We start from the raw sequence: 18,731 nt of genomic DNA on the forward strand, positions 1-18,731 counted from the left end.
ACACACACACACACACACACACACACACACACACACACACACACACACCAGAAAAAAAAAAGAAAAGAGCTGACTTCTGCATGTTGTCCTCTGACTTCCACACGTGAAGTGTGCTATATGTGAACAGAGCAGCATATAAATACAGGTTTTAAAGTTTTTATTCCTGTTTCTTTATTGTTTTATGCTTTTAAAATGAGGTTTTTTGGTAGAAATTTGTCATTAGGTTGCAAAGTCCTGTATTTTTCTAACATGTCAAGGTCTTTATTTTCATTTAGACAGAATCTTTCTCAGTAGCCCATGCTGGCTTCAACTCCTGGTACTTACTGTCTCATCCTCTTCAATGTTGGGATTCAGGTGTGAGCTATTGCGCTTGCCTGCAGATATTTTAATAATGAAGGCATGTTGAGTCTTATTCAGCAAGGAATGCCTGTTTTACACTTGTTTGCCAGTCATGTGGCTTCCTCTTTTTCATCTCTTAGTTTTAATGCTGGTTTTAAATGCCTCTGCTCCTGTAGGTTTAGCTTTATTTGTGCTTCATCTATTTTATTTAGGTAATTACTAGTTTAACATTATTTTTGGATTTAAATTTGTGAAAGAGATCAGGTTGCAATATTTTTTATTTTTTGTTTGTTTGTTTGTTTGAGACAGGGTCATGTATGTAACCCAGGCTGACTTTGAACTCCAGTGTTCTGGACTAGTCATTCTCAACCTTGTAGAGGAGTTTTAATTCAAAACATGGCTGCTCTGGCAAGAGATCACATCTGAAGACCTTCTAGGTCTGTGTGATTCAGTTAGAGTACAAACACGCCTTTAATCCAGGAGACAGAAGCAAGCAGATATGAGTTCAAGGCCAGCTTGGTATAGAGCAAGTTTCTTGTAAAGAAAAGCTTAGGTCCAGGCATGGTGGTACATGCCTTTAATCCCAAACAATGAGAATAAAGTTAGTTTGTGGAAGGAAACACCCATGTTTGAAAGTGATGTCTTGATTGAGTGACAGAAAAAATGGCAAATCAGAGAAAATTTGATAGAATAGGAAAGAGAAGCTATTTAGGGGGCAGTGCAGAGCGGGCAGTTTTACCGGGACAGTAATAGAGAGAGAAGTTACAGAGGGAGAACAAGCTAGACACAGGTGAAGACAGAACGAGCCAAAGAATGAGAAGGAGCCACAAGATTAGAAAAGATTGCTGGAGTTAGTTTGATGCGAAGCAGAGCAATTCAGAGGCCAAGAGAAAGAAAGGCCAGACTGAATAAGTCAGGTGGGAGAAGAATTTGAGCCTGAAGAGCTAAGTTGAAGGAGCTCAGTAAGAACATGAAAGGGTGAGCTTACTAAGAGGTAAGTCTCAGAGGCTGAAAACATTCTAGGCCTAGGTTAGATGGTGTGGAGACTAGAAGCTTTCAGGACTAGGCCGAGATTAGCAGACAGGCAGTACTCCAAGACAACAATTAAAGCAGGGGAATGAAAGTTTCTTTGACCCTTCCTAATCCTTTAATACAGTTCCTCATGTTGTGGTGACCCCAACCATAAAATTATTTTTGTTGCTACTTCATAACTGTAACTTTGCCGTTATGAGTTCTAATATAAATATCTGATGAGCTGGATATCTGATATGTTCCTGTTGAAAAGGTTGCTTGATCCCCAAAGGGAGTCTCAGAGTGACTTGGAGTGACGTGTACTCCTCCTGCCTTTGTCTTGTGAGTGGTGGAACTGAAGGGTGAACCACTGCACCGAGCTGCTTTACGCTGTTCTTTTCTGTAAAAAAATCTTTGTGAGCCGGGTGCTGGTGGCACACGCCTTTAGTCCCTGCGGAGGCAGAGGCAGGTGGATCTTTGTGAGTTTGAGGCCAGCCTGGTCTACAGAGTGAGTTCCAGGACAGCCAGGGCTACAGAGAAACCCTTTCTAGAACAAACGAACAAACAGACAAAGAATTGTGTGTGTGTGTTCATATTTGTTCAGAATTATGTGTGTACACATGCCTCAGTGGGCATGGAAGTCACAGGACAGCTTTGTTGACTTGTTTCTCTACTTCCTCTTTGACATGACTTTTGTGTATAGCGTGTAGGTCATCAGGCAAGTGCACCATCTTCCTAGCATCTACTATTTTTTTCTTATCTGTCCTTACCTGGTTTTGGTAAGATCTGACCACATTGTACTATTTCTAAACTCTGCAATGGTTAAAAATTATAATTATTTTGTCGATGAGTGCGTTGCAGAACTTAAATATTGGTTAAATCGCCCTGATCTAGAGTGTGTGTGTGTGTGTGTGTGTGTGTGTGTGTGTGTGTGTGTATGTATGTATGTATGTATGTACCTATAAAGACTTTCTACTGGTGATTCCAGTGTTTGTGTGTGTGTGTGTGTGTTAATTAATGTTTGGTTTTCAGTACACCCTGACCACACTTCCACTCTTCTTAGACAACCCTTTCCCTTCCCCATCGCTCTAGCATTCCTTTTTTTTAGTTCAGTTACAGTTCTTCCAAAAGTAAGTTTCCCCATCATTTTGGAGGACATAATTGTATTCTCTACAATGAATTTCTGTTTACTTCCTTTTCTTTGGTTTTATTCCAAGCCATTTGATTGTTTCTTTCCCAGGCTGCCTCCTCGTCCCCATTCCTCTTTCCTTCCATGGTGCATAACGCTCATGCATGGTAATGCCGCGAGTATCACTTCTTTGGGCAGTTTCTTGAGTCTGCTACATTTATCTTTGCACATGTGTGTTTGTGTTTGTGAATGCACACATGATGATATGTATGCATGTGGAGGCCAGAGGACAGCCTTCACTGTTGTTCAGTAGGTGCTGTCCGCGAGCTTCCTGGTTAGGCCAGGACCCTAGGAATTTCCCTCTCTCTGCCTTCTCAGGATTGTGCTGTCAAAATCAACTGCTTTCTGTGGGTCTGGGGATCTGTGAATTCTGGCCCTGTGTGTGCCAGGCAGATACTTTGCCAACTGAGCTGTCTTCTGGGCCCATGTTTCTCTTTTGTGCGTTTTCCTCCTCCCCTTTGTTGTGCACATACCCCATTCCTGTTGGGTGTGGTCTAGTTACAGGACCTCACTGTTGGTTTTCCTTAGTAGTCCATATCGTTTTCCTCTCCCTATACTAGACTGTATTTCTACCTAAATAATCCATATGGGTTTTTGTTGAGCAGTTACTAGATTTTAGGTTGGGGGGGAAAAAAGCAAGAAAGGTAGACAAATTCCTGTTTACAGTAATATTTACTGAACATGTAGACTTGAACTGAATGCTACATATAGGTCATTTAATCCTTGCAAAAAACAAAAACCCAATTGTTAAATAGTGTTGAATCCCTACTTCATGAGTGGCCTGAGTACTTGATTAAGTTTTAGGAAAAAAATACTATAATCATTCTTTCAGGCTCAAACCTGGACAGACTAACACAGCCTAAGAGATAGCATTTTCCTTTATCGTTCATATGCCAGCTGTCAGTGCGCTTGACGAAGAGCAGTGTTAATAGATAGAAAGGGTGGGTTTGGACATGGCACAATTCTGAGCTACGAATTACTCCTCTAATCCTTTCTCACCATATTGGTCACAAGAGACCTTCACACAAATACCATGTATCTGTAACATGGACTTTTTCCTAATGTTGTCAAAGGTTATTGTGATAGAGGTGTAATAAGGTACTTTCCTTAAACTTACTTTTTCTTAATGTTTCCCTTTTCAGAATTGAAATAATCAAGGCTTTTTCTTTTGGTTTTATGTACCTATCTTAGTATTATCTATGATGTTCAGTTATTAAAATTTTTCTGGTTATTTTGCTTTGAGCTCTTGGCTCTGTGAGGTCCTTGGAATAACTGGTTATCCTGTGAAATCAACACGAAGTGCACAGTAGTGTGTGTTTCCTCTGGCTCCTGCCTAGTGATCTGCAGCAGATGACTGATAGTATTTTTCTGGATCTCTTAGCAACAGCTAGAAGAAGAGGCAGCTAAGCCCCCTGAGCCGGAGAAGCCTGTGTCTCCTCCTCCTGTGGAGCAGAAACACCGTAGTATTGTCCAAATTATTTATGATGAGAATCGGGTAAGTTTATGGTTTCTTCTGACAACATAGGCCTTTAAACCTGTTCGACTTTGGATTTTCCAGTTCTGAGTATATTCTGTTGTAATTATATTAAAGCATAAGTTCTGTTTTATATTATGTATTATATAAATATTATTCACTGATTAGAATTTTATCAGCTGATTCTCTTATCATAAACCTACTGGTAAGTAAATTGAATAACACATAATATAAAATAGCCATTCTGTAGCCTTTTATTTTATTTTTTTTAAAAGATTTATTTATTTTATGTATATGAACAACACTTTTCATGCACAGCAGTAGAGGGAATCAGATTCCATTACAGATGGTAGGAAGCCACCATGTGGTTGTTGCGAATTGTACTCAGGACTTCTGGAAGAACAGCCAGTGCTCTTAACCACTGAGCCATCTCTCCAGCCCGCCTTTTATTCTTTTTGATATAGGGAGTTACCATAGAGTCCTAGATGGAATGTAATTCTGCACTTGGCTATGTAGACTGGGCTCGCCTCTTAAGTTGAAGCAACCTCCTGCTTTTGCCTCCTGAGTGTTATGCATCTTCATGCTTGCTTGCAAGTTTTTTGTTTTGTTTTTGTTTCAACACAGGGTCTCCCTGTGTAGCCCTGGAAATCCTGTGTGGACCAGGCTGGCTTACAGATATCTGCCTGCCTGTGAGTGACTCTAATGCTAGTACTAAAGGGGTGTGCCACCATGCCCTGTATGTTTGCTAATTTTTACTTAAGGTGCATTTAATATCAACGCCAGATTGGTCACATTTCGGTACAATTATGCCTTTGGATGGGGAAAGAATATCCTCATCAGCCTCAGTTAATAACTGGGTGATGAACTTTGACCTTTAGGTGGCTTTTGCTTTTTTTATTAAACCAATTTCTTATTTCATTCTCTTAATTGGGAAATTTTAGGGCATGGTGAGTTGTGTTTGTAATGACAGTGTTGGTTTTCGATCTGTAACTTGGAGTAAAAGGGAAACTTATTTCACATCAACATAAAACGCTGCACCAGAGAAGCTTAGCAATCCTTAATCCAGAACATATAATAGGATTTAAGTATTATGGAAGACTTAATAGCCAAAAGGAATCATAAAGTTAAAATAAGGATTATTATTTATTTATTTTTTGTTGTGAGTTGATTTATCGCCCATATATTTTATACAGATTGGCAATAGTTCATAATAGCAAGATCTAAAATGATATTGGCCACAAGAAAAGCAGCTCTTAGCTGGGGTATGCAGTAGTGAAGTACCTTCCTAGCATGCACAGGACCTTAATTGGCCCTAGCATCACTGTAACAAGTTTAAAGAGAGTGAGGGAAGCCTAGCAATATTAATAAAGGCAAGAAAATTAGATTGTCACCATATTTTTGACAGTATTTCAGGCCAGAGAAAAAGTATAATAACAGGCTTAAGAGACCTTAGTTGTAAAATGTGCACCAACAAACAGTAGAAGACTTATAGAAAAAGTCACAGAATAATAGTTAATAGCAGACACAATTGTTCTTTCCTGAAGAATGGTTAATTGGGTGAATTTTAGGTAATTAAGATAATAAGAGAGATCTTAGGGTAAGACTAGCATATATGTTATAGACAGATTTTACATGAAGAACCCAATTCTAAGTAAGAGTCAAGAACACATGGTGGGTAAAAGCTATCTTCTTACCTAATTCAGATATAGTATGGCTATAAAAAGTGTCAGAAAGGAAAGTGTACTTAAAATAAATTTTTTAAAGTTGTTCTGTAGAGTTATGTTGGTAAAATGTCTGTTGCTATTCTGAGCCTTTTATCTGAATGATATGTTCTAAAGTAAATAACTATGAAGTCCCATCTGCACAAAAACATAGGAGCTGGGGAGAAGCTTCATTCTGTAAAGTGCTTGCTGCACAAGCTTGAAAATGTAAGTTCAGATTCCTAATACTCATGTAAAAAGCTGCATGTATGGGCATTTGCCTGTGATCTGAACACTGAGGAAGTAGAGACAGAAGGATCCCTGGGTCTTGTGGGCCAGCTAGCCTAGCCAAATTAGTGAGATCCAGGTTCAGTGAGAGAGACCCTGGCTTCAAAACAAGAAGTATTTTGTTTTGAAGCTACCAAGGAGGACAGAAGATACCAGCATGTCCCTGCACATGCATCTCTCTTTTTTTTCTCTCTCTCACACACACAAAGGTAAGGAAGAGAATAAGGTAAATTCATTCTTAATCATATGAAAGTTATCTTGAACTCATGTCTGTACATGTGTAGAGAATTGATTCATTTTTAAAGTATACTTTTATGTGGTAAATGTCATATGCTGTTAAAAATATAGGCAATTAATACTAAGTTGGCTGGGCTTAGAATGATGGGTGCAGTTTATTGAATGGCCAAAATAATTTACATGAAGATGAATCTAATGAAGTTGGAAGACACTAAGGGAAAAGTAGTACCTCATGCCATGCCTAGAGGAAGGCTGTAGCTCAAATGAGACAGTTTGCCCTTTGAGGAGATGGAAATGAGAAGTTTTGTGTTACACTTCTGGTTTTTAAGAAATACCCTTCGGAGCCAGGTGGTGGTGCATGCCTTTCACCCAGTAGGGTCAGGCACATCTCTGTCTTTGAGACCAGGCTGGTCTACAGAGCAAGTTCTAGAACAACCAGAGCTATACAAAGAAACCCTGTCTCAAACCAAAAAGAGAGAAAAAAAGAAATATTCTTCAAATCTAAAAACACTTCAAAGAGTTTGTGACATCTATGATAAATTAAGGGATTAGAACTCATAGACAATGTCTACAATTTTGGTATTCATTTTAAAATAGATGGGTTCAGTGATCAGCTTACTGATTACATTTTAAGATAAACTTGTATAAGCGGAACAATTCTAAATTAGTGAATGTTGTAGTTCTCCAATTGGTATGAAAATTAAGATGTGGTAGAGAACTTTATTATGTTTAATTATATAAATATCTTCATTAGCTAGTGAGATAAATGTTTAATACCCATCATCAAATTTGAAAACTTCTTTTAGACTTTTTCTATTTTGATCATTTCTTTTTGGTTTTCTGGTATTTCCACAAAGCAAAGAATAGCCAAACTTGATTTCTCAGTATGAGACTTAGCTTCCTACAGTGAATTTTTTTTCATGTATGAAAAATGTTTTTAACTCACTCTTAGTAACTGTTTCTTTTGGATACTTTAGAGGTATACCCTACTGTTAGTTGTATTTTATAGTTGTTTTGTGTAGTTCTGCAATCATAAGCAGGGTCTCCTAGAGGAAAGTAGAGGGAAGCTTCTTGGGGTATGTCTGCCGGCTTTGCGATACTGTCCTCACCATGCTACTTCTTGTAAGATTTGCAGTGCTCCTGCAGCTTTTTAAAGTGAATATGGCATAAGGCAAGAAGATGTATTTCTGCCATTCGATAATGACAGAAGTCTTTCACTTATTTGTTTAGTGGCAATCTAAGTCCTCTGGGAATTATGCTCAGTAGGGCAGAAGTAATAGGAACCATTATCATGTATAATAAGTCTTTCCTTTATTTACAAGGTTGGTGGTAGGAAGAAAACTGCCTCAGAGGAAACCATTAAATTTGGCTTCATGAGAGAAAAACTGCCTTGGTTCATGTTTAAACTCTAAACTCTAAACAAACTTTTCATGAACTATGTTTTTTTTTTTTTTTTACGGTTTGAGATTGCTTTATTTTTGTTGAGTTATATAATCCCAAAAATATTTTATAGGTTCTCCAACTTCAGAATAAGAGAATGGTAGTTACTATGTAATGGAGAAGATTGTGAAACTAGCTTATATTTTGACTGGGTGGTTTGCCACAGAAGAAAGAAAAAGTCGTTAGCCATTATTCTGTGTGCCAACAACCTTCTGTCTCTCATGCTTTTACCTGGGAATTGGATGTTTTCTTCCCTTAGTCACACAGTGTCCATTTATGAATTTCTGAAGAGCATCCGTCCTGTTTCCTAAGTAATATTCTGGGCAATTGCTTTCCTCTTCTCCTTTTGCCATTTTCTTAAGTTGCCCTTTCTTCACACATGGTTGTTGTATTTCATTCTTACAGTCTTTTTATTTTAATTTTTAACCCACTCTTTATACCTGTGTCCTATTACACAATTCTCCAAACAAACCTTATTTTTTATTTTCTACAGAGTAGCCTGAACTTTAAACACATTAAAAAAATGTGTTTAAGGATCCCTCCCTCCTTCCTTCCCTCCCTCCCTCCCATAGAGACAGATGTGTCATGAATTTTTAGAACCAAACTCAAGTCTTCAGGCTTATGCAGCAAATGCTTTTACCCACTGAGCCATTTCTCTGGTCCTATCTGACCTTTACCAGAAAACTCCCTTTTTGGTAGTATCCCACCAAGGTTTTCAGTGTTCCATTAAGTGCTTTTAGTACCTAAACCATGTTGTTTTGTCTGTACTCAGGCAGTCCAGTGTTCTGTCTTTCTTATTTGTGAAGTACACTTATTCTTTAACATCCAGCTCAGGTATTATTTTCTCTGTAAGCCTTTCAAGAACCTTCTCTTTATGCTGGAATTGGTTATTCCTCCCCTCGTTTTCTTAGACTCTAGTAAGTGCCTAGAAGATAGAACACATTCAACATGTCTATGAAGAATTAGACTAAATATGTAGACTTAGACTACATTCTATGAAATGTGTGAGAGATTTGTATGTGTATGGGTGTGGTGCAAGAAGTTGAACCCAGGGCTGAAGGTTAGGTTAGTATTTTTATCACCTGAGCTCCATACCCAGCCCAATTAGAGGATTTGATGTTTAATTTCTTTTTCCAAACCTTCAAAGCCTAAAACTTTTTATGTGTATTTATTTATTTTGTGTGTATGTTTTTGCCAGTGCATATGTGACATGGTACATACAGAGAATATATCTTGTTGGAGTCAGTTCTCTCTTTGGGCATAATGGGTTCCAGGAATGAGACTCAGGTTGTCAGGCTTGACTGCAAGCATCTTAACTAACTACAATCAGTCTTGCTGGCCCAGGAAGATAATGTTCTAGCGTACCTTGGTTTCAATTATTTTACTTTTGAAAATGGCATGTTAAATATGTGATTAATACTCCAACTAATACTTGCAGTAAAACTAGCTATTTCTGTTTTCTTCAGTTTTTGCTTAGGGTTCCTTATAACTAGAAAGTAATCTTATTATATACTTATTTTGGTACTTTATACTTTTAGGTATTTAATAACAACAGCATGAGTTAAATATTTAAAATACTTGGGTATATCTTCAATTTAAATTTTCTTCCTTCTCTCTGAATTCCCAATATTTTATTAACTTCCTCATTGTTTAGGTATTGCTTTCACTACAGACATTAGGTTTTGAATAGAGATTTGATTGAATTTGGAGAGAGAGCCCTATAACAGTTTAATTTAGAGAATGCTATTATAATTCAGTCACAGAACACCTGTTGAGTATGGCTGTTTCAATCCCTAGGATAAGGGCGGGGAAATTAGAGCGTGTTTCCGCACAAATGAAGATAAATTCAGCTGCAGATTAGTCTTTATGTTTTCAAATAGGCAATTATTTTTCCTTGAGGTATTATAATTTTTAATTATATAATACAACAATGTTTTTCTCCATAGAAAAAAGCAGAAGAAGCTCATAAAATATTTGAAGGTCTTGGCCCAAAAGTTGAACTGGTAAGAAATTCCTGTTTTCATTTCTAATGTTACTGCTGCTGTTATTTTTTTAATATGTAATTTTTCTTGGGGATAAAATGGGATATCCATTTGTTTTTGGATAAAAATTATATAGCTGGGCAGAAAGTCTCTTGCAATTTTAAGATAATTGTGAGTTTTTCTGAGTTACCTTTGTCTAAGCATTATCCTGAGCATGTTTTGCCTTTAATAGCCATTTGACCCTTCAGGTAATAGGAGGAAGAAGTGACTAAGGAAAATAGGAGAGAGCTTAGCTTACTGGGCATACTTTTAGGATAAGGACAGTGTGTAATTTTCCTTTGCCTTTGAAATTAAATGTATGAGGAGGCTTATTTGTCGTAAGACATGGAAGGTTTGCAGACTTTCTTACTGAAATAGAAAAGCAGTAGGAAATGGGGTTACAGGGGAACCCGACACCAGCAGGCTTTGGTAGGGTACTGTGGTATAGGTCCACTGAGGTGATCGTGCATTAAAATGTTGTTTCTTTGTTCCTACAGCTGTATCAGCACTTGGCACATAAATATGTCATTTCTTTTTTAGCCACTCTATAACCAGCCATCAGACACCAAGGTGTACCATGAGAACATCAAGACGTAAGTACTCACCATCTTTGGAGCTCAATCAAAGAACAAGTACTCTGTAAAGAAATCGTTTTTGTTCTCTGCAGACATTATTATAACAGTGTAGGTGTGTTTTAGATTTGTGTAATTTGCTGTTGTTTTACTATATGTTATCTTCCTCTGGCTTTTTGGGGGTTGGGGTGACAGATTTGAGTTTCCGAGGCCAAAAAAAATTGAAATAAATTATTGCATAAAACTAGCTGGTTTTATAATCTGCTAGTAAAAAAAAAGGTGGATACTTAACATTGAAACGGCTTACCTTGAGGCTTGAATTCTTTGCCTCCTGTTTTGTGTTTTTTTCAGTGGAGTACCTGCAAGGCGCATGATGAAGTAAGATAATGAAGCTTTTTCATTTAAGACTAGTGATGACACCGTCCCCCACCAAGCCACATCTGCCATTGCAAAGTAGAAGTGCCACGGATCATTTTATCATTATCCAAAACCCTATTCTAGGGAAATCCCTTCCATGACTCTTGCTAATGACGGTATTTGTAGACCCTTCTGCCATTTAATGTCCTGGTGCCTTGGAAGGCTCAGTCCCCTCATGTGGGTGAGGAGGCTGTTCCAGAATGTAGTTTGCTTTGCCTTGCTCATCCTACTACCAGGCCTTTATGGATACAGATCTTGGAATAAGAAAATAAGTGAAAAGTAAACTTAATTTCTTGATCTGATTGAAGTAAGAGAAGCTAGATAGGCTTTTATTTTTTTAATTGTTGTTAATTATCATACTTTTAGAGAATTTTAGGTAAAGTATTATTAGTTGGTGCCAAAAATGTGATATTTCTATTTATATGCATTTAAAAGTATATCCAGAACATTATAATTATTTACTATTACAGTTACTAATGAGCACATGATTATTTTTTCTTTTAATTTCTTGAGTGTGTACAATAATTGACTACTTTGCAGAACTGGTGGCAAATATATTTGCATGGTAGTGTGCATGACAACTATTACAATTTAGTAATTTTAACTTTTGTTAAGTAAGTAGTTCATATAAAAGTCATCTATTTAAGAATTTTTCTGTAAGATATTGCCATGGTCTTGAGAACCTTTAGGAGAAGATTAGGCTAAACTCATAAAATACATTTTGATTTAGAAGGACTTAGTTATTTAAATGTTATTAAAAGGAGGATAATGGATATTATTTAGTTGGCTACTTTTAATGATTCGCCCCTCCACCAAAGCTTCAGTTTGTGTTGTGTCTTCTTCCTCAATGTAAGCTGGAAAGCTGCACTATTTGATTTATTTTATGTTCTCCACATTGCCTATGTTGGACTGTGTGGAGATGAGTTACTGACTAGCTGACTTCACTTAAATTCTTAGTAAATATCTAACATTTCATTTAATTTTGAGTAGCATATAATTTCAATCAGTAAATTGATACATAGTAGCGATCCTACTGTATATAACTTTTGAAATTGATACGTAGTAGCAATCCTACTGTATATAACTTTTGAAGTACTCGGATTTGTAAAACTGTACACATTTGCAAAACTCATTCAGTAGCTTTTATCACCAACATTTGCTTTGTGTGAAATAGTAAATGTGCCTTTAAAATTGTTTTCGCCTCTTGACTGCTTTGTCATATAGCTACTGATTATGTATGTATATTTGAGTGAAGCCAGTGTCATTGTTAGTCCTGAGTGACAGATAATCCATGATTTTATTTCTACTTTTATTGGCTTTGTATTTATGTCTGAATAATCAGATTCAAGTTATTTCTGGAAGTAGGTGTGTTATAAATATTTATATATTTAAACCTGCATGACATTGTTTTAGAAGATCACAGTGCTTCCAATTTAAAACGTGATGCTTACATTAAGACGTGAGAAATTTTTCTGTCTTGTCAGATTGCCCTTTGTTGCTCCATAGAGTGTGGGAGAGAAATCTTCTGTTTTGAGCAAAAGTCACCTCTTTCTAAATATGTTGGTGTACATTCTCCTTATAGGAGGGAAGTACCTGCCAAAGGTTTCTTTTTCCTTTTACTTCCCTTTTTTGAAGTATAAACAGTTTAAACTGCTTATATCATCAGAATTCTTAAGAATTAGTTACTCCTTAATTATAATTTGAAAATTATTTGTCTTAAAATTAGATGAATGAATTAAAAAATTAACTGTATTATCTTGTTATAGAATGGCAGAAATTTTAGTCCTAGTTGAAAAAAATTACAGTTTTATTTTGCAGGGTGAAATAAAAATTAAGATTAACTCTGATTGAACCATAAGTTCTTAAATGGTTTGCCTGTCTCCAATGTCTGGAGAAAGTGTACACACCATTAAGTTGTGCTTTTTCTTAATGTTCTGCAACCATATTTTTCTCTTCTAGAAACCAGGTGATGAGGAAAAAACTCATTTTATTTTTTAAAAGAAGAAATCATGCAAGAAAACAAAGGGTGAGGTCCTATCCTTGTTAACTGAAATTTATACAGCTTTCCCATTCGTGTCATTTAAGCATTCACTCTCCCATTAATGATTGATCCTTCATTATATTGAAAATAAATGCTGATTTAGAAAGTACCTGTATGTGTGACTTAAATCAGTCTAATCCTAATAACATACCACATTTAACATCATTATCAAAATAATTTCATTAGTTATCTATGTAATATTTTCATTCAGCAAAATGGTGAGTAGTCCAATAAAAGAAAAAAAAAAGGACAAGTAGGATGATGTGCTTTCAGTCTGTTAGGGCTCAAACAAGTGCTGGTAAGTCATGGTCATGACAGTGGTCAGTGTCTTCAAATTGGAATAGTTTCTCATTTAGTTATATAGTTTGCTACTAAAAGTTTTACGCTTATAATCATAAAATTTAAGTTTCACAAAGTAGTGTTATTTTTATAACATGTTAATACTAATTTTACAGACAGTTTAAATTCAGATTTTTAAATAAAATGAAGTTCTTTGAACCTGTGTTAGAAATGAACTTTACTGTATAGTTAATTATCTGACAAGTTAACGAATTGTAAAGCTCAAGAGGCAGCAAGCAGCTTTTATTCAGTGTAAAACCTCTGTAGTTTATATTTTCCAATTTTACTTTTTAGATACTTTTATTTTTCTTTTTTGAGATCATATTTCTCTGTGTAGCCTTGACTGTCCTGGAACTCTATAGACCAAGCTGGCCTTGAGCTCACAGAGATCTGCCTGCTTCTGCCTCCCGAGTGCTGGGATCAAAGCTGTGCACCACCACTGCTCAGCTTTAGAGACTATCTTAAATAACTGGTGTTGAATATTTTTTCTTCCCAAGAACATATAAATATTGAGAAACCATATTCACATTTATTCACATTATTGTAATTGTGACACTTGGCAATGTAATCATTGGTACATAAACTTTTTCATACTTTGGAATAATTAAAGTTCATGTTTACTGATTTGTTTAATACATATTTATGAGTTGTGGATGGTTCCATTTAATATTCCAGAAAAGCAAGTAAGATAGCCATATCATTTTGCTCTTTGGGAACAGCTAGGCAGGTTCGGGATCATGATCATAGTGTGCTCTCATGCATACAGCAGGAGTATAACATGGGATACCTAAAGAAGATAGGAATCAGGAAGGGCCACCAAACAGGAAAGCCAATATACTGCAGACGTATAGAAGCAGAGGAAGCGGATTATGTGACATAGCTAATGTGACAGGTTTAGAGCCTGCTGAGTTTTGAGTCATTGAGCTGGGAAGTGAGGATCCTTAAAGAGGATTCAGTGGCACACTGTCCTGAGCTCACCTACAAGATTTTGTATGAGATTCTAAGGGCATTTCTTATGTTTTTAAACTGCAGAGGTGTGGAGTTCAGGTTTGTATTTTAAGAATTTACGTCTGGGGTTCCTACTGTAACTCAGTGGTAGAGTGCTGGCCTAACATGAATGAAGCCTTGGGTTGGATCCCTAGTATCAAATAAACAGTATGGGATCATGTGCATATAATCCCTACTCAATAGGTTGAAGCAGGGAGATCAGAAGTCATGCTCAGTACCTAGTGGGTTTGAGGCCATCTTGAGGAAGCCCTGTGTCAAACAACAACAAAAGAGTTTGTGGGCTGGAGAGATGGCTCAGCAGCTAAGAGCACTGGCTGCTCTTCCAGAGGTCCTGAGTTCAGTTACCAGCAGCCACATGTTGGTTCACAACCAATCTGATGCCCTGTTATAGTTTTCATGAAGACAGAACACTCACATACATGAAACACATTAAAAAAAAAAAATCTTAAGCTATTAGCTAGGTGAGGTGCTACATACCTGTAATCCTAGCACTCTGGGAGGCAGAGGCAGGCGGATCTCTGTGAGTTTGGGGTCAGCCTGGTCTACAGAGTCCAGGACAGCCAAAGCTACACAGAGAAACCCTGTCTTGGCGGGTTAGGGGTGAGGAGTGGGGGAGTGTGTGTGGCAAGGGGAGATTTGCATCTGTTTACAACAGTGAGAATGCTTAGGAATATATGAACACTTCCTAGCATGAGCCAGGCCCTGGCTTCTATCTCCTTTGCGTTGGAAAGCAACAGAAATGATGTGGACCACATTTACTAGATGATTGTTTCACTCTGGGTAATGATGATGTAGACTCAACGTAAGGTGATGGGATTAGAGAAAAAAAAAATGTTAAGTGCACAAAAGGCAAATCAGTGTTGGAAGGAATGGTATGAAGAAGAAATATTCTCCTATTCAGTCTCTCTTAAGGTGACTAATGTTAGCAGTGTCCCTGAGGCCCTTCTCACTTTACTTTCTCCAGAATCATATACTCGCATGGTTTTATGGCCATAACGGAGAATTCTTCTACCTTTTATTTAATAGAAAATGGAATCATATAAGTATTTAACCAAAGTTAATTTTTTATTTCATGTTTTCACCAGATTTCTTTTTATGGTGATGAATAACTAATTTCAACCCTTTCTGTGTTATCAAAAAATATTTATACTAGTTAACAACAGCAACAAAGGAGGAAAACCAGAACCTCTAATGAAAGAGAAACTGAGCATGTTTTCTCTGACAATTTGGATAGGTACTGAAATAATGCCAATATTTGCCTTTAAGATTGATTAAAGCAGTGGTTCTCAACTTGTGAGTTGCGCCCCATTTAGAGTCAAACAACCCCTTTCAAAACAGGGCTTGCCTAAGCTATTAGGGAAACACAGATATTTACATTACCATTCATAACAGTAGTAAAATTACAATTATGAAGCAGCAACAAAAATAATTTTATGCCTGGTCATTACAACATGATTATATATTAAAGGGTCACAGCCTTAGGGATGTTGGGAACCACTGGATTACATGATGAACTATGTGAATGTTTATGATTTTCCTTCTTTCTGACAGGAAGGTATGTTGTCAGGAAAATAAAAATAGTGTTTGTCAATGAGTTTGTTAACAGTATTAATGGTTAGTAAACTCTCCAGGGAAAGTATACTCTGCGTGTTCATCTAAGGAAATGGCTCCATTTCTCCTGTCAGACCAGGAACAAATTGTCATTCATAGCTAAGTCATACAAGCCAAATGTACTTCTGTTTTTATCTTAAGAAATGGAATGTATTTGAAAGGATTAGGCTTACCAAATCATAGAGTTCAGTTTAATTGTTATTAATTTGCTACGGATATTTAATAGGAACAAAAAATCTGCCAGCGTTATGATCAGCTCATGGAGGCATGGGAGAAAAAAGTGGACAGAATAGAAAATAATCCCCGGAGGAAAGCAAAAGAAAGCAAAACAAGGGAATACTATGAGAAGCAGTTTCCGGAAATTCGAAAACAAAGAGAGCAGCAAGAAAGATTTCAACGGTATGTAGTTTGATGTTTATTAATGGTAATTTTTCCCTTCAAATCATGAAGAATTTTTTAATTTTTTATTGATTTTTTTGGGAATTTTAACTTCCTGCACCTCAAAATCACTCATATCCCTGACTTTTCATGTGCATCCTCCCTCCTGGAAACTTCCTTTTCCCCAAAAGGAAAAAAGTCTTATTGTGGAAGCTGTCGTGTGACATAGTGTCCTACAGTATACTCTTTTGTCCACTCTTTGTTTGCAAATGTTCACTGCAATGAGCCATTGGTCTATTTTGAGGCCTCTGCTACACTCATTGGTACTGGATCCTCACTGGAACTGCACTTGGATATCCTCTTACTGCTCTGTATCACGAAGATCCTGCAGCTTTGGATCTGTCCTACTGGCTCATTTACACGCTCCAGCAGTTCATAGATGGAGTAGATGTTGGGGTGGTCAACTTAAAGCCCTGGATCTGGGCCTGGGTGGTATTTGAGCTGGTAGGTCCACCAGTTCTTCTACCCCCCACCAGGGCTGGCACTCCAGCACTGCCCTGCCTAGCTCATCCAGTGCTGCAGGCAAGGGGCAGAGCCAGCTCACCCACTCTCATGCCTTCAGGGCCAGCTTACCTGTCCCCATGACAATAGGCCAACTCTACTGTGCTGCCCTATGGAGGTGCAGGGCCTGTTCTTCCAGGTGCTAATCCAGGCAAGAGGCGGGGTGCTTTGGTTTTTTTTTGTTTTTTTTTTTTTCTGAGACAAGATTTCTTTGTGTAGCCTTGGCTGTCCTAGAATTAGTTCTGTAGACCAGGCTGGTTTCAAACCCAGAGATCCTCCTGCCTTTGCCTCCTAAGTGCTCAGATTAAAGGTGTATACCACCACTGCCTAGCAAGAAATTTTAATGTTGAACTTAAATTTTTAAAATTACACTTATTATTCATTTGTGGGCTGTGTGGGATACTCATGTGCCATAGTAATACTGATGTGAAGGTCAGAGGACAACTTGTGGGAGTAGGTGCTCTGCTTCTACCATGTGGGATTAGCCTTAAGTTATCAGATCAGGTGACAGCCTCCTGAACCATTTTGCCAGCTCTTAGTTAGAAGTTAAAACTTCTTTACCAACCAATAAGGATTATTTCTTAGTGAATTTAATATTTTTTATATTTAAATTTTATATAAAATCTAAGTGAATATTTCGAAAATTTCCTTAGTTATATTTTTTAAAATTATTTTATGCATGTTTTGCCTTCATGCATGTCTGAGTACCATGTGCATGGCTGGTGCCCATGGAGATCAGAAGAAGGCCTTGGATTCCCTTGGAACTGGAACTACAGAGAGCTGTGAGCTGCCATGTGGGTGCTGGGAATTCAACCTGTATCTTCTAGAATAGCAGTTCTCTTAACCACTGAGCCATCTCTCCAGCTCCACGTCTTCAGTTCTTTTTTTTTTTTTCCCCCTCTTCGAGTCAGGATCTGGAGTAGTCCAGGCTGTCTTATTAATATTTACTATGTGCCTATGACCCTCCTGCTTCTACTTCCCAAGTTCTGGGATCATAAATTCCTGTGTGTCACCATGCCTAGTTTATGCAGTGTTGAGGATTGAACCCAGGGTTTTATACATGCTAGGCAAGCATTCTGACCTTTGTTGTTATCAGGCGTGTGTGCGGTACACAGACATAAATACAGGCAAGACGCTCATATACATAAAATAAAAATAAGATTGTTTGTTTGTTTGTTTTTCAAGACAGGGTTTCTTTGTGTAGCCTTGGCTGTCCTGGACTTGCATTGTAGACCAGGCTAGCCTCAAACTCACAGCAATCTGTATGCCTCTGCCTCCTTGAGTGCTGGGATTACAGGTGTGTACCAAATAAGAATTATTTTTAAAAAAGCAGTTTTTTACAATTTAGTAGATAATTTCTGACCATCCATCTCTCTCTCTCTCCCCCTCTCCCTATCTCTCTCTCTCCATCCCTATCTATCTAGACAGGGTCTTTATGTAATACTGGCTAGCTTGAAAATTGCTTCAGAGATCTGTTGCTCTTCAGGCTTACAGAGATTCATTTCCCTTTGCCTTCCAAGTACTAGAATTACAGGTGTTCACCACCATGTATCACATGTGGTTTTTTATTTGCTTTTATTTTTACAGAATATGTATGAAGCTCCATCACCAATTTCTACAAAAACTTTTAAATAGATATTTTGCAAACATCTTAAACTTGACTTTCTTTTTCAAGGATTTGCCTCATATTTCAGAAATGTTAAATGTATTTTTCCAAACTTGTTCTACTACTCTTTGGAATACAGACAAAAGATGGACATGACATCAATAATTTCTTCTTAAATACAGGTTCTCCACTACTAGTTACACTATTTTAACTTGGATATATAACCTTTTTTCCCCCTCTCTTTTTTCTTTCTTTTTTTGTAGTGCTAGTGATAAAATCCAGGTCCTAATGTGTATAGAGAAAATACTTTACCACCTGAGCTGTATCCCCAGTCTAACATGTAATTTAAATCTCACTATTAACAATTAAGTTATTGCTAATTTGGTATGTGACTCATACATACCACTTGAAAGTACTTACTGAATTTCCGGTCTTTCTTTCTTTCTTTCTTTCTTTCTTTCTTTCTTTCTTTCTTTCTTTCTTTCTTTCTTTCTTTCTT

At 37.2% G+C, this 18,731-nt stretch overlaps 1 protein-coding gene across 1 annotated transcript in view; it reads left to right on the top strand.

The window, feature by feature from the left end:
• Positions 1-18,731, top strand: part of Ncor1 (nuclear receptor corepressor 1) — a 98,048-nt gene that overhangs the window by 41,996 nt on the left and 37,321 nt on the right. The window contains exons 6-10 of the mRNA XM_055594005.1: positions 3,921-4,034; positions 9,625-9,681; positions 10,240-10,292; positions 12,648-12,714; positions 15,914-16,086. Coding sequence (XP_055449980.1) covers positions 3,921-4,034; positions 9,625-9,681; positions 10,240-10,292; positions 12,648-12,714; positions 15,914-16,086 — 464 coding nt within the window. The remainder of the gene's footprint in view (positions 1-3,920; positions 4,035-9,624; positions 9,682-10,239; positions 10,293-12,647; positions 12,715-15,913; positions 16,087-18,731) is intronic.

The sequence above is a fragment of the Psammomys obesus genome, unplaced genomic scaffold (genome assembly GCF_907164565.1).
Source record: "Psammomys obesus unplaced genomic scaffold, mPsaObe1.curated_primary_1811, whole genome shotgun sequence".
NCBI classification, from domain to species: domain Eukaryota; kingdom Metazoa; phylum Chordata; class Mammalia; order Rodentia; family Muridae; genus Psammomys; species Psammomys obesus.